General features: G+C 54.1%; 2 protein-coding genes across 8 annotated transcripts in view; one reads left to right on the forward strand and one right to left on the reverse strand.

Moving 5' to 3' along the window:
• The first annotated feature begins 1,335 nt into the window (after positions 1-1,335).
• On the forward strand, positions 1,336-16,615 carry DEXI (Dexi homolog). The gene is made up of 2 exons (XM_005889272.3): positions 1,336-2,707; positions 15,963-16,615. The coding sequence occupies exon 1, from the start codon at positions 2,269-2,271 to the stop codon at positions 2,554-2,556; it is 288 nt and encodes a 95-aa protein (XP_005889334.2). The 5' UTR covers positions 1,336-2,268; the 3' UTR covers positions 2,557-2,707; positions 15,963-16,615.
• A 2,631-nt stretch (positions 16,616-19,246) lies between these two features.
• The window catches only part of CIITA (class II major histocompatibility complex transactivator), a 59,502-nt gene continuing 53,968 nt past the window's right edge, over positions 19,247-24,780 (reverse strand). For 6 of the 7 annotated variants that reach the window (XM_070362698.1, XM_070362697.1, XM_070362701.1 and 3 more), the window contains 5 exons: positions 24,492-24,578; positions 21,858-21,941; positions 21,614-21,697; positions 20,490-20,596; positions 19,247-19,956 (listed from right to left, as the gene is read on the reverse strand). In XM_070362698.1, coding sequence (XP_070218799.1) covers positions 20,521-20,596; positions 21,614-21,697; positions 21,858-21,941; positions 24,492-24,578 — 331 coding nt within the window. In that variant the 3' untranslated portion in view covers positions 19,247-19,956; positions 20,490-20,520. The remainder of the gene's footprint in view (positions 19,957-20,489; positions 20,597-21,613; positions 21,698-21,857; positions 21,942-24,491; positions 24,579-24,780) is intronic. The other variant, XM_070362699.1, reaches the window with a different exon arrangement.

Raw genomic sequence — 24,780 nt, forward strand, 5'->3', positions numbered from 1 at the left:
GTATGCTGTGTGCCACTGCCGTAAGCTCTTTACACATATTGTTAATTCTCACAACAACCGTATGAGAACCTTTATTATCCCCTTTTTACCTAAGAGGAATTTGAATCACAGTGGGGTTAACTTACCCAAGATCATATAATTAATACATGGCAGACCCAGGATTCAAACACAGGCGCCCTTAATTTTATGCCCCAAGAAACAAAACTTCACCAAACCGTTAACAGCCTGGTTTGTCCTTCACAGTCTTTTTTTCTACTTGAGTTAAAAAATAAATATTGAAAGGCCTTCGAGCAACAGTGTACCAAAACTGAACGTCCTGTTCTTTCAGTGGATTTCTCTGGTCTTCACCCCAAATCCATGCCATTTCCAAAACATCCACATTTTAAAAAATAAGGAAACACCCAACTTCTTACACCAGGCCAGAAGATGTATCTAAATTTCTCTCCTGGATTGGAAGTGGGAAATTGCATGGAGGCGATACTGCCCTGTTCACCATTCACCCTTTTCTATCCCTCACAGTTATTTAAGGTCTACTGTGTCCCATTAACTGTGCTCAGGACAAAATTGGGCTAAGGGCCAGTGTTCTCCCCAATACCTAGCACAAGGTTTGCCACATAATAGGTGTTCAACAAATATCAGAGTGAATGAATGAAGGTTTGTTTCACCTTCAGCAGTTGGAGGATTAATGGTTTGCTCTATAATTCATTTAAAGGGGTATGAGAGAGCCATGGAGAAAAAAGGGCAAGTTCTGGCCTCAAAACATATACAGGCCCAGCAGCTTCTAGGGTCCTTCTGTTTCTCTGGGCCTCAGGTTCCTAGTCTGTAAAAATGGGTAACATACTGCACTTCCCCCAGCTGGTTCCAATTAAGCAATGCATGTAAAGCACCCAGCTCAGGGAGGCCTGAGATTTAAGTCTGGTTGAAACCGCTTTGGGAGGCACTTTGGGCAAGGTCAGTCAGTCTCCTGAAGGATGTACAAGGGGTGCCCCTGAGGAGGGGAATCAGCAAGTGGAAGAGACTCACTTTTCTGTGAACTTCTTGGTTGGTTGAATGTTTAACCACGTTCGTTATTATTGCTGTAAAACACGTTTTACAAAATAAAAACAAGAAGCAACCCTACGACTGGAGGTCTGACCTGCTGGGAAGTTTCTTTACTCAGCTGTCCCTGAATTTTATTATGCAGATTCCCGCCGCCCCGCCCCGCCGAGGGGTGGATCTTCCAGCAGCCAGAATCTGCAGAGTCGAACCGGGCGCCGATTGATCTTCCCCACCGTGGAAAACTGCCACTTTCGGAAAGGCCAAAATTTTCACTGGTGAGGTCCAGTGTCCCCGACCCCCACCCTGCCTCCTTTTTCAACAGATAAACTGAGTCCCAAAAAGGCGTGGTGCCAATACTCAAGTCCAGCAGGGTGCTGATGAAGCTCACGATTTCAAATCTTCAGCTTTTGTAGCCTTAGGATACTTCTCGGTTGTAATCGTGTTCTGAGTCTTTACCCTCTCCCTACTCTGTCGCGGAACCGCAGAGCGAATTGGATTCGAGATCTTCCCTGAGTCCTGAATCGCGAAAGCGACTCAGAAGCCGGCGCCTGGAGGGGAGGAGCGAGGCAGTATCCGCCCCCGGAAGTCTCGGGCCAATGAGCACAGGCGTCGAGCGAGCCAATGAGCGCAGGGGATGGGGAGGCGACGAGCCAGTGAGCCCGGGGGAGGGGGTGACGAGCCAATGAGCGCGGGCCTGCTCCGGAGGCGGTGCTCGGAATGCGACCTGGAGAGCTACGCGGCGGCCGCAGCCATGGGCGCATCGCCTTCGCGGTCGCCGGGCTGGATCAAGGAACGGCCGGGAGCGGCTGAGGAGACCGTCGCCGGGACTGGCCCTTGACGCTGAGTCGCGGTGGGGAGGGTCCCCGCAGGCGCCTCGAGGGCCAGCGAGCGGGAGCCGGGAGTATCAGAGGAGCCCCGGGCAGCCGCTGGCCACTTCGGGGAGGGGGTGGGGGGCCCAGCCTGACCGCTGGAAGGGTCGACAGTGCGGTGTGGCCTCCTCTGCGGGTGGGGTGACCTGCCTGGCACCTCTCAGGGGCCGGGGCGCGTCCGCAGGGACCGACGCACATCTCTTGAGGGCACGCCGCCGGGGCTCAGGGCCGCCTGGGCCAGCCCCGGGGAGCCCCTGGATGGCTGAGCTGCCCCCGCGCCGGCCGCCCGGGCGCCGCAGCGGCTGAGCTCGCCGGGATCGCCGGGCCGCCGCCGCCGCCCGCCGCCCTCGCCGCCCGCTGCATGCCCGGCGCCCGGGTCGCGGCCCACCTGGACGCTCTGGGCCCCCTGGTCCCCTCCGTGCCGCCGCCGCTCCTGCCCTCTATGTTCTACGTGGGCCTGTTCTTCGTCAACGTGCTGATCCTGTACTACGCCTTCCTCATGGAGTACATCGTCCTCAACGTGGGCCTCGTCTTCCTGCCCGAGGACATGGACCAGGCGCTCGTGGACCTCGGCGTGCTCTCCGACCCCGGCTCGGGCCTCTACGACGCCGACTCGGAGCTCGACGTCTTCGATGGTTACTTGGAGTAGGCTCGGCTGCCTTCCCCCACGCCGCTCTCCCCACGACCCGCAACCGTCGGCCCGGACCGGGGCCCAGGTCATGCAGCTGCTGTTGATTGAGGGCACCACCTGGCCAGGGATGGGACCCCCGGGACGAGGCCCACTCCGGCCTCCGAGGCCTGTAAGTGCCCTCTCTGCGCAGGATGAGGGCGGGCTGGGGCGCTGGCGAGGAAGAGGGAGGCAGCCCAAGCCGGACACACACCCCTCCCCCAGGCCTCTGATTTCTCAGTCCTGGTCTGTTTGGATGACGGGAACGGCTGGATTTTTCTTAGGCCCTTAGTCAGGGCTGGAAGGCTTCCCCTAGCGAAGGTGACAGCTGTTGAAGAAGGGAAGGGACGCAGGACGCAAGTGGCTTCCTGGTTAGCCATAGTAGCAACTTCACAGCTTAGGGAGAAAGCTTTTGCACCCAAGTCCATTTGAGGCAGGTCCGTCAACTCCTACCCACCCCCACCCCGCCAATCCTTAGCCTGCATCGATGGTGACCTTGCCTTTTGGGGGATTTCCACTAGTCCTGGAAAGATGAAGACTTGCAGTGTTAAAAGAGGGAGGAAGCCAGACACTGATCACCTTTGTCCTATGGCCCCTTGGAGGACTGGGTGGGGACTTAGAGCAAGGGTTCCCGGCTGATGCTGTGAGAGGAGAAACCTCCTTCAGCAAAGAACCCTGTACTTCCTTTGGCGTTGGCTAGGCTCCCGTTTTGGAGTCAGGTTTCAGGGCGCCCCAGCTCATCAGTTCTGCAGCTTGAATCTGCAGGGGCTGCCAGTTTCGCAGGCTGCTTTCACAGAGGAGGCCAGCTGGGGCTTGGTGCTGCGGTGGCTTTGCCTGCTGTGTTTGCAAGGCAAACTCAAGGGGCTTGGGGACCAGCAGGAGAAGGAACTACAGGATCCTTGCACTGAGGTGTTAAAGCCCTGCCTCTGGGCTGCCACCAGAAAGCTGTGTCCGGCCCCACCTTGTGTGTTGGTGGGAGGGAAATGAAGATCCAGCAAGGAGGAAGACGTGGCCAAAGTCACGGCCGGGAAGAGAGGCAGCAGGCCTAGATGAGAGAGGCTCTGGTGAGGGTTCAGGGGACGTGCAGAAATTTCTCAGCTGAGCCCTTCAGCTGGGTGTGCTAGGCACTGTCCTGAGTGGCAGTGGCAGGGGACACTGAGGTGGTGGGCAGGGGCTCCTTTTGGAAAACGGGTATTAATGCCACTCACCCTAAGCATGCTGCGTTTACCCCTTCCTCTTGCCTGTCTTAGCCTAGATGACCATAGTCAGAGGGTGATGCAGGACACACTAGCAGTGGGCAGAACATACTAGCAGTGTCAACCTGGGGGGCTGACAGTGAGATTTCTTCGAAGAAAGCTTTATTTGAGCTCAGGGAGACCTTAGCAAGAGCCAAGTGCCCGGTGGAGCGTGTGTCAGCTGCTCTGCATACCTATCCATTTGGGCGGCCTGCCTGCCATCCATCCATCGATTTGTTCTTTTCTTGAACAGATGTTTCCCCAGTACCTAGTGTGCTTGGGTGAACACAGTGAACAAGACAGACTCAGACCCAGGCCTCTTGGCACTTGGTGAGAAACACAAGCAGGTTCCCAACAAGACAGTGAGATTTTTGAGAGTTACAGTAGAAAGGCGCGACATCCCCTATTGCGTTCACTACTATTTCCTTGCTTAGAACAGCTCGTGGCATCTAGTAATTGCTCAGTAAATGCCTGGAGAAGTGAAATAAGACTGGGAGATGGGCTGCTTCAGACAGGGGGTTCAAAGAAGGCCTCTCCGAAGAGGTGACACCTTTGAGCTGAGCCCTAAATTGACGGAAGGAGCCACATGTGATCTGGAGAAAAGCAATCCAGGCCTAGGGACCCACTAGTGCCAAGGTCGTGAAGGGGGAGAAAGCTGGTTCTTCCAACAACTGCAAGGAGGCCAGTGCGACAGAACAGCCCCAGGAGAGGTTGGTGGGGTGGATGGGGCCTCAGTCATTGAGGCCACGGCCACAAGCAATGGGAAGTCATCAGGTTTTAGTCAGGGAAGGACACAATTCTGGTCCACATTTTGCAAGGATAACTGGTGATTGTGGGCAGGATGAGCCATAAGGGCAAGTGTGGAAATTGGGAAGCCAGTTAGGAACTGGTTAGTTGCTCAGGCCAGAGGTGATCTAGGCTTGGATGAGGCAAAGTTGGTGAAGATGGAGAAACATAAACAGAGCAAGAATGCCTTTTGGAGTAGAACCTATGGGATCCACTCAGAACCTGTACTGAGTGTCAGTGATATTACCATGCGTGGTTCTAGGCCCTTTGCATATTCACTCATTGGGTCATTCAACAAATGTTAGCCCTGCCTGCTGTCACACGTTCAATCTCTGGGTGGCTAAGATGCCCTGGAGGAGGAAATGGCACCCCACTCCAGTATCTTTGCCTGGAAAATCCCATGGGTAGAGGAGCCTAGTGGACTACAGACCATGGGATCGCAAAGAGTCGGATGCGACTGAAGCGCTGAGCACGCATGCGCACACACTCTGCTGCCAAGCCCTAGAGATCCCAAGATGAATCCCCGCCCCCAACCAAGCCTTTGACTTACAGTTAGTGCAACTTGGTGATGAATGTCTTATTTTATCTCTTCACCACATCAACTGCAGCACTTCCCATTCCAAATGAAAACATTGGCACTCTCTGGACCAAAAAGCAAAGCCCAAATGCTTCGGCATACTTTGCAGCCAACACTGTTTGAGCAGAAACACCAGGAAGTGTATCTCAAGGACACCTTTGCAAAGCTTTCCAAGTGACAGGGCCTGACTCCAGCAGGTGGGGACGCCCGGGCCTGTGGGAAATACTGGTGCCTGGAGAAGTGGTGGGAACCAGGCACAGCGTGCCTTCTTGCTCAGTCCCAGATCCAAGCCACGGTGGCCTAGGTCCCAAAGACAAGAAGCCCAGACTCCAGCTGGGGAGGGGTGGCTAGTAGCAAGAAAAGCCTGTGGGAAAGATGAAAGATGATCTGACTGCACCTCTTCTCCTGGCCCCTTTCGTAAGCAGAAGAATACCGGTAGTCAAATCTTGCTCCTTCTCGCTCATTCTCATGTAGACACAGTCTCCTGTTACACACAGGCCGATCCAGGAAACACTGACCAAGGATGTGGGCTTGCCAGGCATGGGGGACTAGGGTGATCTCAGCATGAAATCACTGGGTGCACTCATTTTTGCTCCCTCTCTTTTTTTCCACATTACTCAGTTTCTCAAATGCTTGTTGAGCACCTATTTAAGGAGGCGGTATTAGGCTTCCCCAGGTGGCTCAGCGGTAAAGAATCCACCTGCCAGTGCAGGATACTCAGGTTTGATCCCTGGTTTGGGAAGATCCCCTGGAGGAAGAAGTGGCAACTCACTCCAGTATTCTTGTCTGGGAAATCCCATGGACAGAGGAGCCTGGCAGGCTACAGTCCATGGGGTCGCAAAGTGCCTAGACTCAAGTTGACCTAGGTTCAAATACCAATCCTAGTTGTGACCTTGGGCATGCTACAGTACCTCCCCAGGTGTCAGATTCCTCTTCTGTAAAGCAAGGATCATAATCTACTTCATTCCGAGGATTGAATGAGATAGATGTAAAGCTCTTAGACCTTTCCCTATGTGTGTGACACATGAAAATTAACGACTGTTATTGTACACTCAGGCCCTTGTGAATGTAAAAACCTGCACGTACCCTCAAGTATGCATATTTATATCCCACGATGAGCAGGACAGTCTTCTCTTGTGACTCAGCTGGTAAAGAATCCACCTGCAATGCCGGAGACCTGGATTCCATCCCTGGATCGGGAAGATCCCCTGGAGAAGGGAACGGCAACCCACTCCAGTATTCTGGCCTAGAGAATTTCATGGACTGTGTAGTCCATGGGGTAGCCAAGAGTTGGACACGGCTGAGCAACTTTCACTTTCTCTTCTTTCATGAGCAAGAAGGGTCTGGCTGCCTGAGTGCTGGGCGGGTCCAGGTCTGGACCACCAAGACAGACTTCCCACTCTGCCTGGCTGGCCTGGGACCCTCAAGAGACCTTTTCCATCGCCCCGTGGTCTCTAAGGCCACCCGATCTGGAGAGCCATGGCTGTGATTTTCCTCGAGTATTCTTCGTTGCCCAGGAGCGGGGACTGGGGACCAGGCGCTCCTTCCTGGGAGAGAGGGCCGCTGCAGCTGGCCCAGGCACTGGGGAGAGTCCTCACGTCCCAGCAGTTCCTCTGCGGAGGCAGCTTAGCTGGATTGATTTGTCCTGGTTCCTGATGAAAGCAGCCTCTGCCTGCCAGCGCTCTCTTGGCGCAGAGGGAGAAGAGGCTCTCTGCACTGGAAATGGAGGGACCGGAGAGCGTTGCTGCCCGAGTCAGCATAGCTGGGGGAGGCCAGGTTGGGAGCTAAGGGTAGGCGGACTAGGTCTGCTTATCACAGGGTTTCCCAGATATCAGTGTTCTGACTGGTGCCACAGCTCCTTCCTGACCCACCTGTCCTGGTCTCTTGGTGGCAGTCTGTGGCCTGTGCCATCAGCAGAACACTCAGGCTGGGCATCTGGCTTCCCTGCTTGGAAACCCAAACCTCCCTTGGGGATGCACACGATAGGTTCAGATGGGAGAAGCTGCGGTGGAGCTCTGGGGAGGGGTCAGGGCAGACGGGGGAGCCAGGTGGGAGGGAGACAAGTGGTGACGTGGGAAGATGGGTGCGCCCCCAGGCCCTGCTGCCTCCAGCTCTGTGCTGCCCTGAGGCCCCCTGGGAAGTGTGCCTGCTGCCCCACTGGACAGGCGAAGACCCCCATATGTGTCTCAAGACAGCTGAGATGCCGAGGGGGCCCCATTCCCTCATGCCTGAGTTGTGCAAACTGGAGATTTCATCCGAGGGAAACCCTCACAGCCCCTTGCCTCTGTTTCCTGAACTCAGAATTGAGGGCTCCTGTCAACTTGAGCATTGGTATCCCTGGTTTATGTGCCATCCTCCCTTCCTGGGACTTCTGAAAGCATAGTTTGCTTTTGGGAAACCAGGGCCACAATAAAAAGGACAGTCAGCCGCATCCCCCATGTCTCAGAGAAAGAAACTGAGGCCTGGAAAGTGGGGCGTGAGGCACCAGGGGTACAAAGCCAGCAGGACAGCCAAGCCCCCGACCCAGCGCTGAGGGAGGGTGCAGAGGGGCTCCCAGCTCCCCTCCATGGCTCTGCCAGGCCTGCCTCAGATATTCTCTTGGTCCTTGGTCTGAGTTACTTTTTTTAAACTTTATTTTGAAATAATTTCACAATTACACAAGTTGCAAAGAATTCCCATATACACTTCACCCAAATTCACCAAGTGCATGCATTCATATTTGCCACGCTTGTTTGTGTGTACAACATGCTTACTCTGTGCACATGCATGTATATATATATATATATATATACATGCTTCCATGTATGTGTATATACAGGTGTACATGTATGAATATTTTTCTGAACCGGATTGCAGATAATATGTTCATTTACTCCTAAATATTTCAGTGTGTATTTCCTTAGAATGAGGGCATTTACTTAAATCATCTCAGTACCACTGTCAAAACCAACAGATTGAATGTTGATAACACTCTTAGGACCAGTCTGAGCTGTGACTATTCAGATGTCATCAATTGTGCCAGTAGTGTCCTTTCACAGTAAAAACAGGGAGGGTGGGAAGGGAGTTGAGGCCCAGGAGCCAATCCCAGGTCGCCCTTGTCATCCCCCGTCATGTCTCTGATGTCGTCTTTAGTCTGAACAGTCCCTCGGTCTGTGTGTTTCATGACACTGACATTTATGAAGCATGCGAGTCTGGTATTTTGTAGACTGTCTCTCGGTTGGGATTGTCTGATGTTTACTCCTGAGTTTAGCTTCAGATGGTGTACTTTTTGGCAGGAATACCACAGGGAAGTGAGCATGTGTCCTTCTGAGTACACTATCAGGAAACACGTGTCTGTCAGCCTCATTCCTGGAGATGTTAGCTCTGACCACTTGGTTACGGTCTTGCCTGCCGTCTCTCTCTGCTGCAGAGTTCCTGTTCCTCCCTTTACAGTTTATGATGAAGTATGTTTGTTCTAGTGCTTAATTTCTTAAAAATGTGTCTTTTTCATGTGAATTTACTTTTGAAAGACTGTTTATGTCACTGAAAAGAGAAAACCAGCATCACTTGGCATGGATAAAAATACTAAGTGCCAAAGTCATTAACTTCTGGACAAATACTAAAGCCAGCTAAAGGCACAGGGCCCCCAGCTCTTTGTCAAAAAGTCAAGTTAGCAACTGTCACGTGATAAACTCTAGCATCAAAGTGGAACTTTCTTCTCCAGGTAACCATAAGGATTGGCCAAGAACCAAAAACCAGTCACAGTCTAACTGGGTGTCTCTCAGGTTTATCCCAGGCCATCTCCATGGACCCCCTAAGACTGGTGCTCAGAGGCTTTTCAGTCAGATTTTTAAGTCCCAGCTGGACTAGGGCCTTCACCTCCCCAAGCCTCAGTTTCCTTCTCTGTAAAATGAGGAAGATAGTGGCCCCTGTTGAAGGGCTCAAATCTCCTGCCTGCCAGTGCAGGAGATGCAAGAGACGAGGGTTCAATCCCTGGGTTGGGAAGATCCCCTGGAGGAGGAGATGGCAACCCACTCCAGTATCCTGGCCTGGAAAATCCCCTGGACAGAGGAGCCTGGCAGGCTACAGTCCAATGGGTATCAGAGAGTCAGACGTGACTGAGCTGTGAAAGCAGTTGAAAGGCTCTTGCACATTAGGTAAGATGGTGATGGCCCCGTAGTTGATTCTTGCCAGTGATGCCATCAGTGGTGGTGGTGTGTCAGACCCAGAGCAGGTTGGCCCAAGAAGCCTGCCCCTTTCTCGGGCCCGCTTCCTCTGTGTGGGGGCCAGTTGCCGAGGAGGGCATGTCTGTTGGGCAGCCTCTGAAGCAGTCCGAGGGTGGTGGTAACTGGTGCCCAGGGAGCCAGGTGATGCCGGTATCCTCGTAGCTGGCAGCCCCTGCCCCAAGCCTGGGGGTGGCTGGGACCTGGTTCCAGTGTCAGTCACCCCCTGAGGGGCAAGCTCCATTCCTGGGAGTCCTTCCTGTCGGGGGCCTTGGCTCCGTGGTTGTAAATAACTGCATTTCCAGTTTCCCCTGAGCGTCACCCCATGAAACAGGTAGGGCAGGGCTCATTATTCGCTCCATTAGACAGGGCGGAAAACTGAGGCTTGGGGAGGTTCAGGGACTCGGCCCAGACACCCCGCCGTGAGGGGGCCGCATGGCGCCTCCTGGCCACACTCCCAGTGCTCCCAGTGAGGCCTCGTCAGCAGGCGTCCCTGGGAGGCAGTGAGCACGCTGAAGCCTAGTGCGGGCTGGCTGTGGATGTCCTGCCCCATCTTGGGCACCTGCTGCTTTGCATTTGGGGCAGAGGAACCCGGCCCTGGCTCCCTTTTTGCAGGCCAGGAGTATCTGGCTAGAGTTAATGGTTTCACTTTCAGCATGTATCTGTTGCTTTCTGTTTATGACAGATGGTCTTGTTTTTTTTCATTCACGATGGTGACATAAAGATTGCTTTTAAAATTGTGGAATTTGCCGGGGAGAAACAGGCCAGTAGTTCAGGTGGTTCTTGACTGTGGAAGAACTCAGAAGGCCTCATGGAGCCTGGGGTGCAGGCCAGCTGGAGGTGCTCCTGATGAGGAGTCACCACAGAACCTGTGCTTGAGGGGCGTCAACCGCCAACTCAGAAACCAGCATCCAGACCCTCTGGAGAAAGCAGCCAGGACCCTGGCTTCCCCCAGGAGCCTGGACCCAGGCAGACAGGCGAGGTCTCCTTCGCCCTCCCGCTTCCAGCCACGCACTCATCCACCAGACACGGCAGAGGCCTTCCTGTGCATGGCCTGGTGCTGAGATGGCAGCGGAGACCCTGGGCAAGTCATATCCGCTGGCGTCTGTCTTTATGGCTTTAATTGGCTGGTGGGTACGTGGAGGAGGAATGGGTAGTGGGTGCCCAGCAGGCAGGGTCTTTTGAAGGACAGAAGGGTTACCCCTTTAGAAGACCCCCTGGACTGAGGAGACCCCCATTCCCACCCTGTGTGTTTCCTAGCTGAGAACAGGTGGGGACATGGAGGGGAGGGGCCGTGTGTGCTGGGTATTGCAGGCATTCCACCAACATAATTTCATGTAATCCTTGTAACAAACAGCCAGCAGTTTGTTTCAGATGGGGACACAAGCCCAGAGAGGTTAGGTGACTTGCCTGAGGTCACACAGCTAGGAAGGGGCAGAGCCTGAAGGACTCGAGACTGGCCAATTCCAGACCTCACCCAGGCTATCCCAGAGGAGCAGGAGAGTGGAACAGCCCAACTGCACAAATAATCCTCTTCCAACACGTCCAGAGCATCACCCCACCATCACCTTTAAGACAGATCTCAAAGCGTCTCCCCACAGATAAGCAGACTGAGACATTGCTTCTTAAGATGAATTAAGTGCCCAACTATCATTCCAATGACAAACCAGCCAGCCATTCCTTCTGTCCAGGTCTGGGGAGTGGCCTGGAAGGAAAGGTTACAGTTTCAGAAAGAGAAAACACCCAAAGCTAATAGCTGATGAATTGTTGGTTATGCTCTAAGGATGTCAGGAGGTGGGAGAACCCACTGCCTAGACTCTCTAAGCTGCAGCCTCGGAATGTTCTCAGCCCGGGGCTTCTGATGCCAGAGGAAAAAAATGAACTAGGTGCCAAGAGGAACTGAGAAAGACGATGGGGTCAGACCACAGAGGTTCAAATCCTGGCTCTGCCACTTATGAGCTGTGTGACCTTGCTTGGTTAACTTAGCCTCTCTGAGCCCCATCTGAAATTCAGGGATGATGGTCCTCCTTGGCTGTACCTCCTGGGGTGGTTTTGAGGAAGAAATGAGCTAAGCCATGAGTTGCAGCAGATAGTACAACGTGAACACAAGTGCTTGATAATTTGTCAGCTGGTTTGCTGTGAGACCAGATTTGCAAGTCAAAGAAACGAGGAGGTTGGTCTCTAACAGCAGCAATGTGTGGCACAGATGAGAGGAGCCAGGACATCCTCCCACCAATAGAGGCCTGGAGCCACACCTCTGTCCTCAGTGTGCTGTGTGACTTAGGACAGGTCACTGCCCTCTGTGGGTCCCTTCTTTCTCTGGAGTGACCAACTCAGATTAGGGTCTCCCAAACCTCATATGATACCATCAGCAATTTTTGCCATATTTGCTCGTTGTCTGAGCTGTTACCTGAACTGTTATTTATGCAGTTAACACAAGTTAAACATACACAAGTGTTAATCTTTTAGTCACGTCCGACTCTTTGTGACCCCATGGACTGTAGCCCGCTGGCTCCTCTGTCCACAGGATTCTTCAGGCAAGAATACTGGAGTGGGTAGCCATGCCCTTCTCCAGGGGATCTTCCTGATCCGGGGATGGAACCCAGATCTGCACTGCAGGCAGATTCTTTACCATCTGAGCCACTGGGGTTATGCAGTCACTGTCTTCAAACTGGAGGCTCTCTTTTTAAAGTGAAATTAATGTGGAAAGAGAGGATCTTTATGGTATTACTATCAGAAAGGGAAGACTGGCATCATTCTCCATAAATAGAAGGTGACCCTGCAGATGAACAATGAGAACAGAGGGCCTTAGTGAATCCTAGTGGGAGCTGGCACCTGAGCCTGTTCCTTCTGGAAGTTAGCACGTGTGACAGAGTCGCACTAGCCAGACTGACGCCTGCCTGGGACTTAGGTTGTTTGCAGTCATGAGCATTGGGAGGGGAGTGAGGCCCTGTTCCAAATGGGGGTTCCATGTCCTCTAACAGCCCTTCCCCCCAATTCTGAAATGGGCTCAAGTTCAGTCCCCTGCCTTGAAGAGAGTGCAGTGAGCCCTGGTAATGCTGAATTGGAATAAACAATCTGCTCTGCTTTCCTGGATGCCAGAGGTCTGGGGAGCTCCACGCTGACCGCCACAGGGAACCCCAGAGTCCCCATGGAGGAGGGAGGTCTGCAGAAGGTGGGGTCCTGGTGGGATGGGAGGGGAACTCGTGAACACTTTTCTGGAGGCTGGAGCTCTCCACTGCGCTGGTTGCAGCCCTGGCTTCCCCTCTGGCCTGCCAGGTCCTGGGTCATCAGTGGGAGCTGCAGACAGTCTCTTGAGCAGTGAAAGGATGTGTTCCTAGCTGAGCCCTAGATGAATCTGCCGAGGACACAAGAAACTGACCTGATGTGGCCCCTGCTAACCTCTCCGTGTCTCCCCCAGGGCTGGGCTTCCCAGGTGGCACTCGTGGTAAAGAACCCACCTGTAATTGCACAACAAATGCAGGTTTGATCCCTGGGGGAGGGCATGGCAGCCAACTCCAGTGTTCTTGCCTGGAGAATCCCATGGACAGAGGAGCCTGGTGGGCTATGGTCCATGGGGTCGCAAAGAGTCAGACACGACTGACTAACTTAGCACGCGTGCACTTATGACCAGCCTTCAACCCCTTTCCACCCCAAACCAAACTACAGGAGGTTCTGAGACCTGGTCACCAGTCCTCCCACTACCTGGCGTGTCCTTCATACACACCTTTCCCCAGACTCGGCTCCGTCCATTCCCTGTGCTTCCTCCTGGGTCAGCATGTTACCTTGGGCTGCAATTGCTCCCTAGATGTGTTTCAAAGGCAGAGACTACACTCATCTCGGTCCCCAGTGCCCAGGTCAGGCCCTGGCATACATGGCGCATGAGGTTATGTAGTGTTTAAAATCTCCAGTGGAAAAAGTCCTGGAGAGCTGAGCATCCTTAAACAAGTTTCTTACTCCATCTGAACCTTAGTGTCTTCATCTGTAAAATGGAATCATAATAGTACCTAACTCCTGGGGTGTTAGGAGGGTTGAATGAAATGACCTGTGTGATGCTCCATCTCAGGTGTGCAATCCCCAGGAGCAAACAATTCCAGTGCACATTGTTTATTTGGGAAGTGATCCAGGGTCTTCCCAGGTGGCACTAGTGGTAAATAACCCACCTGTCAATGCAGAAGACAGATCTTCTGGGTCAGGAAGAGTCCCCTGAAGGTGGGCACGGCAGCCCACACTAATATTCTTGCCTGGAGAATCCGATGGCCAGAGGAGCCTGGGGGGCTACAGTCCGTAGGGCCGCAAAGAGTTGGACACAACTGAAGCAACTTAGCAGGCTATGCCCAGGAATTAACTGATGGGGAGTGGGGCAGTGAGACCAGGAAGGAATGTATCATCTAGCAGGTCACCTCCACGGCCCTGGGCTCAGTCCTGCTCAGGAGCTCTGGGAAGTAGGAAGCAGTGTAATGGAGAATATAGCTCAGAGTCACTCCAGCCACCACATGAGAGCTGGAAGGGTGAAAGTGTCAGGCTCTCAGTCACATCTGACTCTCTCATCCCATGGACTGAAGCGCACCAGGCTCCTCTGTCCATGGGATTTCCCAGGCTTCCCGGGCAAGAATACTAGAGTGCTGTCATTCCATTCTCCAGATCTTCCCAGCCCAGGGATAGAACCTGAGTCTCCTGCATTGAAGGCGGATTCTTTTCTGCCTGAGCCCGCAGGGAATGGGGTATTGATTCCCAGCTTTCTGGCCTTTACTGGTTGGAAGGCAGCTGTGGAAAAATATTGGCTCTGCCTGCACTTGCAGCCTGGAGCCCAAGCAGGCTCTGGAGGCAGAGAGGCCTCAGGCAAAGAGGCGGGTCCCTGCAGCTGGAAGCTGCCAGGTTAGGGTGCCTCGGGAGGGTGAGTGGACTAAGTCGGGTGCAGCACCCACACTTTGCCTAGGGCTCATGGTGCAGAGTAGAAGCTCAGGAGATGGTACCTGCCCTGATGGTTAACTGTCTCCATCTTTATCACTGTTCCCGTGTCAGCCTCGCCTCCCACAGTTAAGCAACTTCAGGCAGGTCCCAACTTCAAACAGGTCTGCACCTCTGTTTCGTAGCCTATAAAGTGGGGACATTCATGGTTCTCAGCAGAAGCAGTTCTGTCCCCTCGGGTGGCCCTAGGAAATGGGGTGAGCGGGCATTTTTGGTGTCACCTCTGGGACCAAAGATGCTGCCGTACACCCCAGAACAACCCACCTGCCACGTCAGAGAATTGTCCTGCCCCAAATACCAGCAACTCCTGATGAACAGTAATACCTGTGTTTAACGTATAAGCTTTTTAAATTATTATTTTCCTGATATTTATTTAATTTGGCTGCATCAGATCTTACTTGGGGCACATAGGATCTTCATTGCCCAAAGCCTTTGTGGGTTTACTTGTCCCGCAGATGTGGAATCTTAGTTCCCCAACCAGGGATCGAATCCATGTCCCCTGTGTTGGACGGTCAATTCTTATTAACCCCACCAGGGAAGTTCCTAATGTCTGAGTTTTATGTGATGCTTGATGACGTTTGCGGAAGTAGTCTGAGCCGGCATCAAAGGTGGTGAGACTCAGAATTGGGGCGGGACTCATGGGGGCTGTAAGGGAGTGGGCATGGGAATGTGAGATGCTGCAGGCACAGCTGGACCCAGAGAGAGAGGCGGGCAAGAAATGAGGACCCGGGGGGAGCCAGGTGGGGAGGATGCTGTGCCCTGGGAAGACGGGCCAGGCGGGGCTGCTGAGTAGCTTGGCTGTGGCCACAGCCTTCCTGTAGGCGACGAGGCATCTTCCCGGTAGGGTAGGAGCTGCTGCCAAGCCCTGCCCACTCCTTGGAGCTCATGTCAGCCAGCTGACCCCAGGTGACCCTGAGCAAGCTACCCCCTCCTTCCTCAGCTCCTGAGATGCCCCTCCTGGGGATTTTCTGCCAGGAGTGAGACAGCCCTTCCTCTCCCAGGTGAAACTGCACTGCTTCTCCAGCCTGGTCCTTAGAAACCAGACACATTAAGATTTTTTAATAAAAGATCATAGGGGACTTCCCTAGCAGTCCAGTGGCTAAGACCTCTCCCAGTGTAGGGGGTAAGGGCTCGATCCCTGGCCGGGGAGCCAAGATCCCACATTCCCCACATTTGTGCTAAGTCCTGTCCAACTCTGCGACTCCATGATCTGTAGCCTGTCAGGCTCCTCTGTCCGTAGGGGTTTCCAGGCAAGAGTACTGGAGTGGATTGCCATTTCTTCCTCCAGGGGATCTTCCTGACCCAGGGGTCGAACCCACCTCTCCTGCATCTCTTGCACTACAGGCGTATTCTTTACCTCTGAGCCACCAGGGAAGTCCTAAGACTCCACATACCTCCTGGCCAAAAAACCCAAAGCATCAAACAGAAGCAATATTGTAACAAATTCAATAAGGACTATAAAAATAGCCCACCCCAGAAAAGGAAAAAAAAAGTTACAGGACAGCAGCGCCAGCCTAAGGTCAAGGTTCCTGGTGGTTCCCCAAGTTCAAACCTCTTGATGGATGGGGGCAGGTCAGTGCTTCAGTGCTAGTAACGCCCCTTTGTCCCTCTTGCCAGGCCTGCTCCCCTCGAAAGCTCCGTGCCAACAGAGAGGTTCCTGTCCGGGCCCAGGATGGTGGGACAGAGAGATTGAGAATGGACGCCAAGGTCCGGAAGGCACGTGCCCCTGCCCAGAGGGTGAGGCAGGGGTGCCCGGAGACCTCGCCTGCCTGCGGCGTCGTGCACACAGCCTCACCCTGGCTTCCGACCTTCCGCCATCTCAGTGGATGTTTACATGAACCCAGCCAGAGTCAGCCTCCTTGCTTTCCACCCCCGGCTGCATCTGCTTACCCCACTTAACCTTCGGAGAGAGAGGACACGTCATACACAAAAGCGACTCCCAGCTCCGTTTGATGCCAGTGGAGCTCTAAGCCCTATGGGGTCTGTCCCGAGGCCCGGCTTAGATGCAGCGACTGCTTCCGGGAGAGACTCAGAAGGAAAAGAACACGTGGGGGGCTGCGGGTGGGGTTTGGACTCATTCATTTCAAGTTGTTTGCTCGCCATCAAGTTGCCAGAACTGATACATTGTGCCAGGGGTGGGGACAGCCACTCCTCCGGCCAGAAATATTTTTGGAAAATGTGAGTGGTATGAATACTTGACTTCGATAAACCTGTAAAAGCAATACTTAGGAGGCTAACTTCTTTCAATTAAAAAATGTATGCAACTCCAACCCGTGGGGGCCCTTCTTTTTTTGTCTTTTGAGATTTTGGAAAGGAGTTCTTACACAGAACCTCTGATAAGAGGGCAGAAGAGTCAGGACCTCCACAGTTGGAGATCCAGTGGGGCTTGGAGGGTCTATCCAAGCTGGGCTGGTGTGGGAGTCCCACCTGGGCCCCCTCCTGGTGTCCACAAGCCTCTGACAAGCCAGGACCCATCTCGGGTGTGGTGGGAAAGGCCTGATGGCCAAGCTGAAAATCAGGCCCGAATCCCAGAGAAGTTGGAGGTGGGGATCTCCTGTGTGTGTTGGGCGTGTGGTGGTGGTGGTTAGTGGTTAAGTTGTGTCCGACTCTTGGCACCACCATGAACTGTAGCCTACCAGGCTCCTCTATCCATGGTATTTCCCAGGCAAGAATACACTCCAGGAAATCCCATTTCCTTCTCCAAGGAAGGATCTTTGCAACCCAGGAATCAAACCTGCATAATTCCTTACCCCTGAGCAGTAAGCCTCCCCTAGAGATGAGGGGAGTGAGAGGGTGAGGGAAAGAGCAAACGGATGACTGAAGTCAGGTCCACTTGCAGCAATTCTCTCCAGTTTGCAGAACACCTGATGCTTTGCAAAGTACCTTCATGTACACACCGTGTTTAAGAAGGAGTGGCTGGTCAGCTCCATTCTACAGGTGAGGAGACTGAGGTGTGGGAGAGGAAAGGCCTTCGGGGGATTCTAAGAAAGGGTGCTGAGAGGTGAGAACGGAAGACTTTCGAGAAAAAGGAGCGGAAGGAGGGAGATGTTTCTTTGGGGGAGAAGCCTAAAGGGAAAAGCAAGTGTTTAAAAGTGCATGGACAAGACTTCCCTGGCATCCCAGTGGTTAAGACTCTGCTTCCAGTGCAGGAGACGTGGGTTGGATCTCTGGCTTGGAAGATCCCCTGGAGAAGGAAATGGCAACCCGCTCCAGTATTCCTGCCTGGGAAATCCCATGGACAACAGAGCCTGGTAGGCTACAGTCCATGGAATCGCAAAGAGTCAGACACTGAAAAAAGAGACATGACTAAGCGACTGAACAACAACATATATATACAATTTAAATGCCTTAAAAAATAAACAGGACTTCCCAGGTGGCACAGTGGTAAAGAATCTGCCTGCCAACGTAGAAGACGCACAATACATGAGTTTCATCCCTGAGTTGGGAAGATCCCCTGGAGGAGGAAATGGCAACCCACTCCAGTACTCTTGCCTGGGAAATCCCATGGACAGAGGAGCCTGGTGGGCTACAATCCATGGGGTCACAAGGAGTCAGACACGACTTAACACCCATGCATGCACACATCTCTCATTTAAAGTCGTCACCGTGAATAATTATAGCCTCTGATCTCATTTTGTCACCGTGAACAGATCAAAAGCAGCAGGGATGGTCATGCCCACCTCACCTGACTGAAGGGTGCTGTAGATGCCTGGACCAGAAGGAGACTGTCTTCCTGTGGTTGCACACGTGGGAGTTGCCTGGAGTCCACAAATCCCACATGTGCAGGGACACCGTGAGGGGTGATGCCCCGGTACAAGGCTGGATGCCCTTAGCCCCCAGGGCATGTGGGGCCTTCCTTCCTTAGAGGGCTTCCCCTAAGGCGGAAGGCACCACCTTTCTGTGAGGACATCCAGCTAGACAGCTGGATCAGAATCCCTCTGACCCTCTTGACCCTCAACCCCTACTCGCTGGGAAGAGGGGGAGAGTCTGGGAGCCAGGCAACCAGACTGGGGCACAGGCAGCTCCCACAGCCGCCAGGAAATAGCCAAGCTGTCCCAAATCAGGGCTTCTGACCGAGCAAGCCATGCTCCAGTGAACAACACCAGCCAACCTGGCAGTTCTCTATGTAGACAGCAAAGCTGCCAGGTCCCTTCCAGGCTCGCCACGGCCAGGGCCCGACGCCAGCTCAACTAAGCAGCGGCTCCCAGGATAGAGCGGCGGGGCAGAGACAGAGGAAAATGCAAGGTAAAGCTCACAGTGCTTCACCCTTGTTGACTGCCGAGTCGTGAATTTTCCAATGAAGGGTAGGAAGCCGTAGGGAAAATCCTTTCCCCAAAGACAGGACTGGAGCCAAAGTGGACTCTGCTGTGTGTGTTGGGCTGGGTGGGTGGGTGGGGGTGGAAGGCTGGAGGGGTCTGGGGAGGGGAGGAGAGCAAGGGTCCCGGTCAACTGGCTGTAGAATATGGCAGAAGTGATGCTGTGTGACAGCCAAGGCTGGCTTATAAAAAGGACACGATTTCTCCCCGTGGTCTCGCTTTCCCCCTCCTAACTTCTCTTCCTGTTGGCGTGATCACCCTTCAACCCAGCCACCAGGCCGTGAGGAAGCCCCCACATGGAGAGCCCCCGCCCCACTTAGAGGCAATGAGGCCCCCAGTCAGCAGTCAGCATCAGGTGCCAGGCATACGAGAGACAGAGCCTTCAGACGACCCCAGCTGACCCGGAGCAGGGCAGAGAGATGAGCAGTCCCCGCCAAGCCCTGCCCAAAAGACAGATGTTTAAGAGCAGAATAAACATCGGTGCTGTTTTTAGCCACTGCGTTTTGGGGGTGGCTTGTGATGCGTTAGTTAGCCAGAAGAGTGTGCACCCCAAACTTAGTAATCACAATGTAAACACAGGACCCGCCCGTGGGATTAAACGACAGATTTATATGTAGTGGAAAAAACAAACAGGAAATGGAGGCAAAAAGGCGAATGTGGTCCAGGCCACGGCCCCGCCCCCCCTCCGTTAGTGTATCATCAGCTCTTTCCCCGAGAAGGTCCAGTGCGCATGGCCAGGCCTAGCTTTGGCCTCGGTGAAAAGAGTCAGTGCAAACCAGTGAGTCCCAGAGACAGAAGGCAGCTGCTGAGAATTTCCAGTGGTCATGCTTTGGGAAATGAACAGGCTGGATGATGCTCACAGGCATGCCTGGAGCCAGTCCTGCTAGGAGAGCAGCCTGGAAACGTGCTTTCCCCCCAGGCCACAAGGGACCTGGGCAGGCGGATCTGTGGCTGCCTCATCCATCGCCCTGGCCTTGGCCACGGCTGTCTGCAGTGTCCTTTGGGGAATGCCCTCAGGGCTTCTGGGCGTTCAGCAATGGCCCCCGGGTGCCCGCCCACCTGCCAGAGCGGCGGTGGCTGAGCAGGGCTGACATCCACCCGGGGATCCGAGGGGTCGGTCCACAGAGCAGGCAGCCGGTCCTCTCCCCAGCTGGGCGGGGGCTGACCCTGAGTCACCGGGGCTGGGCACCACAATACCACGTCCCACGGGACACAGGCAGAGAAAAGCTGTGTCCCCAAAGAACCAGGCGAGGTTCCAGCACCGTCAGTGTCCTCGGAGAGCGTGCTGTGGGAGGCTGGGAGAGGGGAAATAAGGAAGCTTTAGGACAGGGCAGGTCAGCACACGGCGAGAGCGTGGTCGAGCCCGGGGATGGGAGGGCTGCGGGGATGGAGGAGGGGACATCCCAGGTCGGGGGGCGAACGGAAGCGAGAGGACAGTCACATGCACAGAAATTGGTAGAACAAATTCCTCTGAAGACAGGGCCGGGCAACGGGGCAGCCCGAGGACTGAGATAGCAGCCGGACTAGCCGGGGCATCCTCGGAGGAAGACCTTCCAATGCTGAGGGCCGCGGGGCATGCATGCAGACCTGCCTGTCCTTTCCGGGGCCCCAGACATGACCACAGGGAGGATCCCCAGGGCCCAAGTCCTCAGAGCCTTTAGAAGACACCCCAGCAGAGAAGGAGGTGGGGTAGAGGGGCAGCAGACAGAACACGGGTCCAGGAGCAGTCACCCAGCTCCTAGCCACTGCCCCGCCCACCTTTCCCGAATACTGACTTCCTGGGACCCTGTACCTGGAGCCTCCTGGGGCTCTCCCCTCCCAAGCTCACCTCAGTTCTCTTGTCCCAGCCACAGCCTGGATCATCTCAGAATGATTCGTGGGTCCAGCTGCTGCAGGTGTTCCTGGACGCCAAAGGGGATGGTGGGCGTCCACATCCTGTGAGGGGCCGTGGCACACGGAGGCCAGGTCAGAGGACGGGGGGGTGGTCCGGAGTCCCCAACACAAACTGCCTCCAAATTCCACCTCCACCCAGCTTCGTGTGGGGTCATGGGGACACCAGAAGTCTAGTGACCCCGCCTTTTTAAACTTGATTCTGCTTCAAGGAGATAGTGAAGGACAGGGAAGCCTGGCGTGCTGCACTCCCTGAGGCCGCAAAGAGTCGGACACAACTGAGTGACCGAACCACAACTGGTGAGAACTTGCTGTGTGACCTCAGAAAGGTTAGCTAACCTCTCTGTGCTTTCTTCACATCTGCATAATGAGTCTTATAAGAACCACCCTACTTGTCTTAGCAAGAGATGAGTGATTATGTACACACCAGTGGTTTGAAAGATTATAAAGTACAGTATCGGACAGTGGACATCATAGTGAGGTAATAATAAGTAAGTCTGAATCATATGAAATTGACCGTTGTATAGGTCAACAGTGGAGGAGGGCATAGCAACCCACTCCAGTGTTCTTGCCTGGAGAATCCCCATGGACAGCGGAGCCTGGTGGGTTACAAAGGGTCGCAAAGAGTCGGACACAACTGAACGACTAAGCACAGCACAGCACATAGGTCAACAGATAAAAGCGATTTCGTATTGTTCAGCTTACTATATCGAGTCTTTTCGTGTACCAGACACTGTCCTAAGTATCTTGACTAATTTAAACCCCACAAAACTGCTTGGGAGTAAATATTATTATCACTCCCATTTTACAGATGAAGAAACTGAGGCCAGGGAATTCCCTGGCAGTCCAGTGGATGGGACTCAGCGCTCTCACTGTTGAGAGCCTGGGTTCAATTCTTGGTCAGAGAACTAAGATCCCCTAAGCTGAAGCAAAAAAAAGAGACTGAGGCCAGTGGGGTGACATGTCTTGTTGCCCATGGTCACACTCTGGAGAGGGGCAGAGTGGAATTTGAGCTCAGGTGAACCCCACGCTGACTCCCCCTCCATCTTGGCCAAGACTTACGCCAGTGTCTTCACCTGAGGGCACTTTCTCAGGCCAGCGGCAAGCTGCTGAGCCCCAGCGGCTGTGAACTTGTTGTACTGGACGCTGGGGAGAGAAAGCCATTGTGGATCCTGGCCCTGGGGACCATCCAGGCTCAGACCAAGGCCAGCACCACGCTCTCGACAACCAGCCCTTCCCAGGATGCCAGCAAGAGACCCTCGGTCCTCCCAAGCCCTGCCCGCATGGCCCAGGCTCCCACACTCACTCCAGCACCCGGAGGGACACCATGTCTGGAAGCGCGTGCGCCAGGCTCTCGGCTCCCGCGTCGCAGATACAGTTATTGTACAAGCTGTGGGAGACAGAGGTCAGGCCAGGGGTCGGGGGTGCTGGGGGGTCAGGGCCTGGCAGCAGACACACCAGCTGGGACTACTGCCCCATTCGACAGAGGGGAAAACCGAGTAATTTCTCTGTGGTTACTCAGTGAGTCTGGGGAAGCAGCAGGACTGAGTGGAGGTAGCTTCCTGCCAGGGACACCTCAAGTTCAAATCCCAGCTCTGCAGCTTGTTGCCTGACTTTGGGCAAGTTACCCAGCATCCCTGTGACTCAGTTTGCGCCTCCATAAAATGGGCATGTTAGAGTAATAGTGGGGAAGAGTAAATAAGTTCATGTTGGTAAAACACCCAGAACAGGGCCCAACACGTGGAATGAACTACTTGTTAACTATGGTTATTATATCTCCCGGGGGGGTTGTGAGGTTATATCAGTTACTGTAGTGCGCCCAGCACTGGGGATATAGCAGGGAAGAGCGAGACCCAGAGTCACTGGGCAGGCTTGGCTGTCTATAGGGTACTCAGTCACCATCAGCAATGTCAAAAATAGAACATGGGCGTCGCGGATGCCTCATTAACAAGAGTCCTTATAACAAGCCAGGTGCGGCCGCGGTTCTGATTTCCAGGCCATGACTCTGCCTCGACCCGGCCTCAGAGCAGCGCTGCAGGACTGCATGAAAACGCAGCAGGTCTACACTGCAGCAAAGGGATTCACGCTAAACTCCGGGGACCCCTGAAGTCATGAGTTGGCTCGCACCAGGGGAGGAACCAGGGAGAGGTTTTGCAATCTCTTCCTGGGATGGACCTTAGAACCCAGGGGGCCCTTCCTCCCCCACACAGGGAGAGGATTCTTCCCATATTTCACTGATGCCAAGATGTACGTGTTCACATTTGAAAATCACTGAGATCAGGATGTGTCTGATAATCAAAGGATGTCATCATTTAGTTAACAGTGTTTTGTCCTCTTAATGATGTCTTACCAATGGAAGGCATCTTAAAGTCCTTAAAATATGAGGTTTGTTTTTTTCATTTTTTGGCCATGCCGTGCAACTTGCAGGATCTCAGTTTCCCAGTCAGGGATAGAACCTGGGCTGCAGCAGTGAAAGCCCAGAATCCTAACCACTCGGCCACCAGGGAACTCCCAATATGAGTGAGGTTTTTTAAAGTGTCAGTCAGGTCACACATCACCCCCACCGGGCCCATCTGCTTCTCCATTCACACCGGAAAACCCCCAGTCTCCCTCCTGACCCTAACGAAGGTCTCCCTGTATGGTCTGGCCTCCCCTGACCTCTCTCTCCTCATTTCCCACTCTGGGCCTAGTTCCTTATATCCAGCCACAGGGGCCCACCCCCCTTCTGGCTCTGAAGGACCCAACCCCTTTCCCACATCAGGCCCTTTGCATCTGCATCCCACAGAAGGGGGAGGGCCACCTCCTCAGAGCTCTCCTGACCTCCCTGGTGAATTCAATCCTCCCTATTGTCCTCTCCCTGGCCTTTGTTAGTTTCCTCCTTCCCAGCATGAATCAGCGTTTCAAATACTGTTTCCTCATGTGCTTATTTATTATGCAAGGAGCTCAAAAGTAAGACCTGTGCTAGTTTTGTTCAAGCTGTATCTCTAGTTCCTAGCACCGGTTCTGGCCCACGGTTGATATTAAAGAATCTTAGATGCCCTCACAACTCTAGGCAGTGCCAACATAGACTGTACAAGCTGCACAGCACACAACCTATACAATGGCACGCAGGGACCCTGGCTGGAAGGTTAAAGGACTGGAAAGACCATCAGTACCGGGCACCACCAGGGGCCAGGCTATGAGTGAAAGTCGTTCAGTCTTGTCCGACTCTTTGCGACCCCATGGACTGTACAGTCCATGGAATTCTTCAGGCCAGAATACTGGAGTGGGTAGCCTTTCCCTTCTCCAGGGGATCTTCACAACCCAGGGGTCAAACCCAGGTCTCCCGCATTGCAGGTGGATTTTTTACCAGCAGAACCACAAGGGAAGTCCAGGGGCCAGGCTGGAAGTAATCAAAAGCAAGATGTGCTATTCCAAGCCTCACCAGAAGGTGGCAGTGTAGGCACGGACCGGTGTCTGAGTGACAAGAGCCAGCCAAGGCTGCCTGTGCACGGTCAGCCTTCCAGAAATCACTAACCCTGGACTCCAGAAAAGGCTCAGTCTTGCCATCCCCTGGGGAAGGAGGACCAATATTTATTAAGCACCAGAGCCAGGCACTGCACCAAGAGTTTTCTGTAGGCCATAGATATGGTACTCATTTTCCAGATGAGGAAACAGACTTGGGATGAGAAAACGACTTGCCCAGAATTTGCCCTTCCTCCGGGGGCTGCTAACCCTCTTGTCCAGGGTAGTGTCATCGCCCATCTCCAGCAGGGTGTGTTCGTGTTGGGTTTTAGGTCGGTGCCCCCCACTCCCCAACCCCACCAAACTGTGCAACACCAGCCCAACAGAACAGCCTGTAGCGACTGCTTCCAGGGACCTCGCGGCCGGTAACCAAGGGGGCTCTCTGCCCACCCCAAGCCCACCAGCTCAGCACCTGACGGACGGGGACCCCACTCACCTCAGCCTGAGGAGGGACGTGGCCAGCGCGGGCAGAGCCTCGGCCAGCTTGCAGGCACCCACGTCGGTGATGTTGTTCTGGGACAAGCTGCAGGGGTGCAACAGGGGAGGGCTCAGGGCCAAACCTGAATGCCCCTACCCACCAGCGCTCATGCCCCAGGCTCGGGCAGAGCTGGGGACCTCCGCTTCCTCACAGGGCGGCCCAGGGCAGCAAATGCAAGACAGAGCAGTGGGTGCTGAACTGTGTGAGGGGCACTGCGGGTAAACTGGACCAGTGAAAGGATGCCAGT

This window comes from Bos mutus, chromosome 25 (assembly GCF_027580195.1).
Source record: "Bos mutus isolate GX-2022 chromosome 25, NWIPB_WYAK_1.1, whole genome shotgun sequence".
In the NCBI taxonomy this organism is placed as follows: domain Eukaryota; kingdom Metazoa; phylum Chordata; class Mammalia; order Artiodactyla; family Bovidae; genus Bos; species Bos mutus.